Source organism: Pezoporus flaviventris, unplaced genomic scaffold (assembly GCF_033815535.1).
Source record: "Pezoporus flaviventris isolate CSIRO_AGI_PZ_B2104156 unplaced genomic scaffold, CSIRO_AGI_Pfla_v1 ptg000045l, whole genome shotgun sequence".
Classification (NCBI taxonomy): domain Eukaryota; kingdom Metazoa; phylum Chordata; class Aves; order Psittaciformes; family Psittacidae; genus Pezoporus; species Pezoporus flaviventris.
In genome coordinates this window covers 31,208,741-31,218,371 of record NW_026892593.1, presented here as the reverse complement: position 1 = coordinate 31,218,371, position 9,631 = coordinate 31,208,741, and the positions used below count along the sequence as shown (strand labels likewise).

Sequence of the window (9,631 nt, the reverse complement as noted above, 5' to 3'; positions counted from 1 at the left end):
GCTAAAAATAGTAGGGCAGGCAGCAGCAGACAGATTCATGTTTTGCTCAGTGCTGTAGCTTGCCCAAAGAAGTGGTGAATGCTCCGTCCCTGGCAGTGTTCAAGTCAGGTTGGACATGGTTTAGTGTGAGGGGTCCCTGCCCATGGCAGGGGGGGTTGCAACTTCATCTTAAGGTCTTTTCCAACCCAAACCATTCTATGATTCTATGATTCTATGACCTAGGTAGCTCTGCCATCAGGCAAAGGCTCCTTCCTGGCTCAGCTGACAGCTGGGGCTGCTATGGAATTTGTGAGACATGAGCAGGACTCTTTATTTTTTCATTTAAAAAAAAAAAAAAAATATATATATATATATATATATATATAGGGAAAAAAGTGATATTATCTGCAAGAATAGTGTTCCCATCAATTGTTTAACTAAGAATGAACAGTACAATAAGCACAACTGAATTATTCTATGACTAGCATGGCTAATAGAGCTGTGGAAAAAATGAGGTTACTTTACGGTAATAATAAATGTACCTGATATTGGAGATGGAACTTAATGCACACAAAAAATTGCAGTTAAATACTGAGCCTGCTGGTATGCCTCTAAAGTAAGAAAAAGTAAACCTAGTGAAACAGCAAACACCAAAACTGATGACTTGTAAACAGAAAATCAAGTGAATTCCACAGAGGTCAAACCAGAGGCCCAATATTACAGTGCAGGTACAGAAGAAGCATAGGTTTCTAAACCTTGTAAATTAGCTGCTTCTTCACTGAACATATGCATTTTCATGTGCAGACCTCATGAATGTACACAGATACAAATGGCATTTAGGCTTACACTACTTAAGAAATTAGATAATTCCTCAACTACCACTGTTTGACAAAGTAAATCTTTCTCCCTTCCTGGCAGTGTTCAAGGCCAGGTTGGATGGGGTTTTGAGCAACCTGGTCTAGTGGAAGGTGTCCCTGCCTGTGGAACTAGTTGATGTTCAAGATCCCTTCCAACCCAAACCGTTCGGAGATTCTATGATAAACCAAGCCTTGTGGTGTGTTTGACAGTTAAAAAAATCTCAACACTAAGTCTGAAATTAAGTTTTGATGCGTCCTTGCAGGAGCGTTCAGGGAAAAATAAAGATCTGAGAAAACCATCCGAGTGAAATTCAGCTTAAACCTGTGAGTAGTGGCGGATGACCCTGTTGTGTTCACCTTGGTGCTGGTTACCAGGGGTGCTGGTGTACTGCCGTCTTCGTACAATCGATGAAAACATTGTAGGAAGGGAAAAACAATTAAAATGTGTTGCACTGTTTTACAGTTGTTTTGCAGTGCTCAGCAATTCTTGCTCTAAGTTGTGAAGAAGGTATTTTCCACCTTTAGCACACTTAAAGTCACTACTCATGAGCCAGGTAACAATCTCCACATTAATGCTATTTCATTGCCATCAAAAAGTCCCTGCCAAAACACCGACCATTTCTATGACTGTCTTATTCCCCTCCAGAGCAGCACTGGGCTCAGCAGTTTGTCCCTCCTGGAGGGTAATTCATTCAAATAGACATAAATCACAGCTTTATGTTGTTTGGTCAGTGTTTATAGATGTCAGTGTACACTGCTGAAAATGCATATGCCAGATATGAAGGGAGGAATCAATGTGCTCCACGGAAATAAGGACAGGGTTTGGTTTTGGTTTATCCACGCTGCTGTACTGAGTGCAGCCGCTATTGATTCAATCCCGCAAGTGTCTGACCTGCTTTGTGCAGCACGACTTGCCTGTGTTTTACAGCTGAATTTGTTTCATCTTGTACTTTGTGCTCCTCCTATTCCATTACTGTGCTACTTGAAAAACCCCTCAGACAAATCAATGCTGCTTGTTAATTACGAAAAGGAAACCCCAAACCGCCAACCCAAGGCTGCTCTTGGGCATCTGTGGTGACCAGTGTGTGGCTTGACCCTGCTGGGAGATGGCAGTGACACAACTCGGGATGCACCATCACTGCGCAGACCTGCTCACAAGCTCAGATGACTGCAGAGTTGGGCATAAAACCGGTATTTCTACATGTTTTTATTTGCACTCATTTGTATTGAGAAAGCTGAGAGGAAACCGGCTGACTGATCCAATTCATCTGGACTGGTTTTATGTCATTTAATGCTATTTAATCCCTTAACATCAAATTCTGTGTGTCGCCTTCTAAGCCCCTGGGCCTGTTGGCTCTTCGCTGTGTCTGTCACCTGAGAGAGGAGGTAAGGATATACACTGCTCTTTTCTCTCTTCAGTGCTGCTTAGGGCCACCACACACGTTTTGCTCTCCCATCTGGCTGGGGCTGTGCATCGGTTCTGTTTTCCAGGCTGCAGCACCGAGGCAGAGAGAGTGAGTGGCTCCTCCACATCGTAAGGATCCCGGTGTTGTGGCCCCCTGGCAAGAAAACTTGCTCACACTGGGTCTGCTGGTGCCACCAGAGACCGATGCTGTCAGCTGCATGATCTACAAATACCCTTGGGTAAAACAGAAAGCAAGGGAGTAGCTGCAATTACAGCGGCATGTCTAAACTAGTGAATCACAGAACGGCTTGGGTTGGAAGGGACCTTAAAGATCATTCAGTTCCAGCCCCACTGCCATAGGCAGGGTTGCTTTACACTGGACCAGGTTGCTCAAAGCCCCATCCAGCCTGACCTTGAACACTGCCAGGGATGGGGCAGCCACAGCTTCTCTGGGCACCCTGTGCCAGTGTCTCACCACCCTCATAGTGAAGAATTTCTTCCTAATGTCTAATCTGTATCTCCCCTCTGTCAGTTTAAAGCCATTCCTCCTCGTCCTATCACTACATGCCCTTGTAAAAAGTCACTCTCGAGATTCCTTGTGGACCCTTCTAGGTACTGGAAGGCTGCTCTAAGGTCTTCCATAAGCCCTCTCTTCTCCAGGCTGAACAAGCCTGGTTTGGGTTGTTTCTAACAGTAATTGAACTGGTTTAGCCAATTGGATTTTAAGATGCTGAACTGTTGATCTGTTCAGGGTTTCATATAATGTATATATGTATTTTTTCTCCCCTTGAAGACCAAGTTCACGGAAAAGCAATATTCCTGCTTACAGGAATGGTACTTTCATTCTGTACCATCACTAGTTAATACTTAGGTCAGTCTCAGTTGTTCCCATTCAGACTAACGCCAAGGCCTGTTCCATGGAGCAGCCATAACTGAGCCCAGCGACTGTGGACCCTTCCAGGCAGGGTAAGTCCCTGTGAGCCGCGGAGCAAGTATCAAACCATGCACCTCTACCAAGGATAACTTATACCCTGGGCTGATCCTCTGTGATTTCCTTACACGGGCTGAGGAGGCGTTAGCGCAGGCTGGGGCAGTGCCGCGCTCCTGGAGCTGTGTGTGGCTTGAAGCAGTGATTTTCAGTGGTGGCCCGAGAGCTGAATACCCTGTGCCACTGCTGCTCATTTCCTGTTCAGTTGATGCACTTTTCTCAGCAAAACAAGTCATCCCCTCTTTGCTTTTCTGAGTGCCCGTGAACTCAGCCGTTCCCTAGTCACCTGCCAAAGCCTTTGGCTGTCTCCATGAGAACTGGACTTTTCTCCACTACAAAGCCTGGAAGCAAGCTAACACAGCACAACACTGAAACTTAATGTTACACAACAGGAGGAGACCCCTGTTATTGTGTTCTCTTATTTGTCTTGAAGCAGATCAAAAGCCACCGCAGAATCCTCTGTGCTCGCCAGTGTATGAGCTGACTGTGGAAACTGGGTTATGTGCCCTCGAGGCTGTGCAGAGCCTTGAATGAGGAATGACCTTTGCTGTCCCTTCCTGCAGGTCTTCATCAGCTTTTTGCAGTAGGGGACAAGAAGAAATATCCAAAGTTGGCCACTGGACACTGCCATACAAAAGCTGCCACCACAGGCTGATCGATGTGCCTGCTGATGGACAGTTGTGTTGCAGTAGTTTCTCCAGGATGAAGAACAAAAGCCCTGCTCTGAGGTGGGGTGGCTGCTGTGCCTGCCCCACACTGACCTGCCTGGCACCCATCCCCTTCTTCCTTCTGGGCAGATAGTGGTCCTCAACCACAGCCAGATGGCCTTAACTAAGCAAGGACTAGAAATGTGTCTCCAAGTAGCTCTTCTCCCCCTAAACACATACAAGTTGGGCAGCGTGGTGGGCTTTTTGGGGCAGCTGCAGTCCAAGCCTAGGAGACACCCTTGACAGTGTCTGATACACAGCTGGATGTCTCTGGTGCAGCTGTCAGCCCAACACTCCCTGCCAGCTGTGGGAGTGTGTGCATTGCCACCAGTTCTGCAGCATAAGGCCACTGACCATTACCTGTGGCACTCCCTCCTTCCCCAGCATGGTGGCACCCCTTCTGCTGTAGGAAATGCCCCCATGTAGAGTTCTTCATGCTTTTCACTCTGGGACCATGTTTATAAAATGTGGAAGCAGGGGTGTTGTTTTCACCCCGTTATTCCCATGGAGAGCAGGAGGGTGGTAGTGGCCAACTGGGTTGCTGGGGAATTCCACAGCCAGTGTGAATGGGGGTTGGCTGCCCTTGATGGGTGCTCAGGCAGAGCTGCATGAGGTTGGTGGCTCTTTTGGGATGGTCTTCAGGTATGGAGGGGCTTGAGTGAGCTTATGGGGATGGTGCTCTTTAAGTTAGGTAGGAGTCTGGGAATGAGCATTCTTCAGGCTGAGACATTAATGGAACCCGATGCAGGGTGGGGTGTGGGTAGCTGGGGATTGCCAATAGTGTTCCCTTTATGTGGAAGGTAGACTGGCAATCTGGGTTGGAATGTTGGAATACATGGCGATTTACCCAGCAAAACTACACGCAAAGACAGAACTATCTTCTTTATTATAAAGATACACTATGAGGAACAAACCTGAATGTATATGGAAGCTTGTAATGGTACATGCCAAAAATGTACAGTACTATACATAAAAGTGCATTGTCACAACAGATTAACAGTACATTTCTCTTCCAGAACCGTGAAAATTCCATGTTTTTATTTGTTCTTCGAGAGTGGAAGGAATGCAATGGGAATGCAGCCATACACGAACAGGGAAGGATGCAATGGAAATGCAACAGTACAAGAGCAAGGCTAAAGCTCCTCTAAAATTTAAAGGCACTTTCACATGTACATACTACAGATGTACATTGACACAATTAGGTAACAGTCAACAAGCAGGAAGCTACCAGTACTGCAATTTATCAAACTTGACAGTAAAGGACAATACTGATTGGATTAGGTGTGCAGGAGTTACCCTTTAGTACGTCTGTAGTTGTAGCAGTCTTTCCTGTTACATATCCACTTACTATACTTTTAAGTATCTATAATAACCATCAAACTACACATTTAACTGTGTGAATGCACTAAGTGGATGCATTCACTAAATGCACGGTTTCTAATATTTTCTTTTGCTAAACAATTTCTAATATAAGCATTATGGAGTCCAGTACAGTTATTTAAACATACAAAATTCCCTATGCCATTTAAAGATACAGGTATCCATCTCAATTATGCCGGGTGTGTCAATTGAAAAACGCATGAGACTAAAACTGCATGTCAATGAAAGCTGAAATTCCAGTTTGTTCCACTGACTCTAGTACATTGGGGAACTACTTCAAAACAGCTCTGGTCCCGACCAAGTGAACAGATCCTATAGCCCAGCACTCCACTGGCCTAGTTTAGGCTCTTGCCCTAGTGTTAGGACCAGGCAGCCAAGGTGAGAGGACCAGAGGTTCACTGACCACTGCTGCACGGTCGCCGTGGCGGACTAAGACTTTGCCTCTAACCTACACGTGCATGAAGTCTGTGGCTGGTTTGAGAAGGGTTTGCAAATACTAGGAGCAGTTTGGGCCTCTGAGGCAGTTTGTGGGGTACTTCTCACACTTGGGGCTTTTTATTACCTATCTACAGGGTGTAAACCAGAGCAGGAACAAGTTGCTCCTAAGTAACAACAGGAAATGACTCCTGTCACCTCAGTAATTAATTACGCCCATCAAATTTTATCACTACTCTTCTCCTCCCAAACTCAACTGTTATGTACAGTGAGAGGTACTTAGCTTTCAACAAGCCTTCAAGCTTTCCAACAGTGAGATCTCAAAGAATACATGGAAAGACAAGTCTTACTTAAAGCCAGTTGTACTCCTATAGGTGGACCACAGTGGAACTTATTTTCCCCCCATCTCTTCAATGAAACTTACTTTATGAATTGGATGTTGGAAAATATATTATGGCTTACTGTCGCAATGTGCAAAACAGCTGTACATTTAGTTCACGCCTCACGAAGTCTAACAACAGAGTGCTAAGCAAAGTTGACAGCCGTCACTCACACAGACAGGAGGAAGGTACTGATTTCTGTCACTGTAAAAGAAAGGGGAAGGGGGGAAGTGGTTATGGAAGCTTTAGGCAGCTTGAGTCGAGGCGGTAGGAACTCAGCTGCCTGTCCTGTGAGTGAGCCTGCACTGCTGCAGGAGGGGGCCCCTCTTCAGAGAGTCCCCGTCTTGCTGCCGTCAGCATAACGGGGACATGCGCTGTGTTTGCGCCGGGCAAGGCAGCCGGTGGAGCTGGGTCAGCTCCAAACGCTATTACCATTCAAATCCTGTCTTTAATTGGACACTGAGCAATGAAGTCAACAGGAGACTCTGCCAAACTACCGTGCAGTTTGATTGTTCCGATCGCCTATCAGCCTGCACAATGGATCACCAGGTTCACGTACCTCCCACAGCCTGGCTCGCTCAACTATGGACTTTAAATGAATTCAGCTCTTGTGGAAAATGTGGGGAATGAAGGTCTAGCTTCACGGAAAGGTACACTATTACACAGGGCAGCAAAAGTAGTTTCCAGATGCAATCCTGGAGATGTGCTTTAGCTGTGACCTGGAATGCTGCTTTTTACCAGTGAGGGCAATGCGATCTCCACATCATCTAGCACTTGTCTTTTGTAAGACCACCAACACGAGAGCTAAACTTGGTGCCAATTATACGAGTTGTGAGGGTTTGGTGGTGGGTTTGTTGGCTTTTTTTTTTGCTGTGTCTTAAATAAGAAACGTGGCCTGAGATGACTTGGACATTCCACACAGACACTTAATCCTCACATGCTAGATTTCAACTCTTACTAACCTGCTTGAGATTTGGTTTGGTGACCCAGAAGTGAGAGGTCCCACCTCCCCTGCCCCCCCCAGACCCTCCCCCCCCCTTAGTTTTGTGCAGGATCAATTATTATATAGCTACAGTAAGACTGTGAAGTATGGTACAATGTGGCAAGCTGTTTGTGATCCGTGTTGAGTTTATTACAAATGGTGCAGCATCAAGTTTTCAAGTAAGTTTACGTTTGTTTTTTAAAACGATGCACAATTGTCCAGTTTTTCTTTTAATTGAAACAATACAAAATAAAAATGCCCATGTTAATGTAGCTAGTTTCAGACAGTACATTCAAAAACACCGAAAATCAAAGCCTCTCCAGTTACAAACATGAACAAATGATGTTACGGAGCCCTGACTTCTATTGTTACTCCATCCCTTTCCCTAGCATACCCCAGCCAGGCACTGTGGGTGGCTGAGCTGTCTACATTGTGCAAGATTTGTCGGCTGGACCCTGGGAAGAAGGGGAAGGCCCTATGCTAGGATTTGTTTTTGGAAGAACAATAGGTTTTGGCCTAAGAGCAGGAGGTTTCAGCTGTACTCCCATTCTAGGGGCCACCATGGGCTTGAAAGTACTCATGGTGTCGCTGGAAGAACTAGTGCTACGGCGGATCTGAGGCTCGGAGCTCCTTAGAACGACACTGTGGAGAGGGCTGAGCGACTCCGTGGAGGTGGCAGGGGTAGGGCTGTTCTTCATTTGTTCCAAGGTGTCCAACACAACATCAGGGGCGTGCTTGGCTGAGCTCTGCCGCTCCAGCTCACGGAGCTCGTTCAGCGCCGTGTTCATTGTCTCTTCGATGTCCTGGGTCAGAGCACAGAGAGCAGCAGGTCATTCAAACTACTACTGAATGCAAAGCACCAGAGGAGCAAAAGGATGGCGTGAAAAATGCGTGAATTAAATTGCCAACCGTCCTCTCCTTAACGAGTATTACAGCGCTAAAACCAATTCCCACCACATTTATTTGGAAGCCAATGTGATTGTCAAGATGGCAGCTTTGGTTGGACGTTACAAACATTTAATCTGTTTACATGAGAGAATCAAAAAAAACGATTAAAACAAAACTTTAGGCAATTTTACGAACTGATTCTCAAGACAATGGGTATTCGCTTAGCAGTGTTTTTAACTGTGAAGATTTCCGTCATCTCCTGTGTACTGGCAGCTGCAGGGATTTTATTCCATTTGCTCGCTCTTCACTAACTGCTTCCATTGTCTAGTGCCTCAGGTGTTCAGGATCTGCACTCCCTCAAATGGATTATAAAACCTGGTTTTGGAAGGAACTAAAGCTTGTGTGTCTATCAGCTCTTCTCTCCTTTTGTGACTCTGAGTTAAATGTTAAGCAGAAAAAAAAGCAAGATATTGTTCAGTGAGCTTTTCGTCAGAATTTCTGGCACAAATGCTGAAAGAGCACACCAAGACACTAATTTACAACTTTTCAGTGGTACTGAGATACAGCTAAGCTTAAAATGTCTGGTGTTTCCTGCTTGCTCACAGTGACTTTCACAGTTTTCTTTTTAATTGCCGAATGATCACGAGTGCAGGTGCATAAAAAAAGTCAGCAGCTTAAGCCAAACAGCACTCTATGTGGTTCTAGAAAAGTGAATAAATAACAGTAAAATATAACAGTAACAACAGTTACACTTTCTAACTGTAATACATGGTTCATCCCTCTGATGCAAGCATGACAGTTCCTTCTATCCCTTGCTGGAAGCAGAGTTTGAAAGCAAGCATTACCAGTACATTACATTTTAAAACACGAGTGCCAGTGTTATTGTAAAATACTTCTGCAGTCATAGCGTACCCTCAGGGTGCCCCTAGTAATCAAGTTATCCTACCTAGGCAATATGAGAGTTCTGCAGACAGCAGTTATCTATTTGCTCACGAGCTGTTACCAGCTCTCTACAGTGGAATGATTAGATATTTGGGGTGCTCCCTATTCCATCCTTCTCACCTCTTCACTGCCAGGAATGAGACTGGCGAGTGTTCACATGGGGATAAGATGGCCCACGATTTACCCAGGTGCGATGTCTTGCACATTATGCTCTTAGGCACAACTACAAGCATCAAATCGACACATAGCATGAACTACATAAGAACTATACAAAAACTACCTCAAATTCACAACACCCTGGAGTGCAAATCTGTGCTCTGAATGGCAATGGTTGCTGCTAGTCAGTCGGAGCACTTTTCTACGTACCATAATACTGTGAAATAATTGAACGCTAATTACATGCAAGTTAGAATAGGCCAGCCTTCATCAGAGCACAGTGATTTACACAGCTGTTGTAATCATACACTATCCTACTGTTTCGCTTGGCAGAGGCAATTTCATTACACTATAATGGGAAATAATTTCTTTTTATTGCTTCTACAACGTCTACTCCCCCTTGTGCTGCTTCTATCCAGGATCCCTTAGTGCACCTTCTTTCACACACACTCTATTGAGAAAGCTAAGTAGAATAATCTCCTGCACACCCACCCCTACCAGCATATATCCTCTGTGCTATGCTATTCACCAA

General features: G+C 45.2%; 1 protein-coding gene across 2 annotated transcripts in view; it reads right to left on the bottom strand.

Annotated features, from left to right (window-relative positions):
* Positions 1-4,803: 4,803 nt before the first annotated feature.
* The window catches only part of SRGAP1 (SLIT-ROBO Rho GTPase activating protein 1), a 141,264-nt gene continuing 136,436 nt past the window's right edge, over positions 4,804-9,631 (bottom strand). For both annotated transcript variants that reach the window (XM_061467841.1, XM_061467842.1), the window contains exon 22: positions 4,804-7,916. In XM_061467841.1, coding sequence (XP_061323825.1) covers positions 7,539-7,916 — 378 coding nt within the window. In that variant the 3' untranslated portion in view covers positions 4,804-7,538. The remainder of the gene's footprint in view (positions 7,917-9,631) is intronic.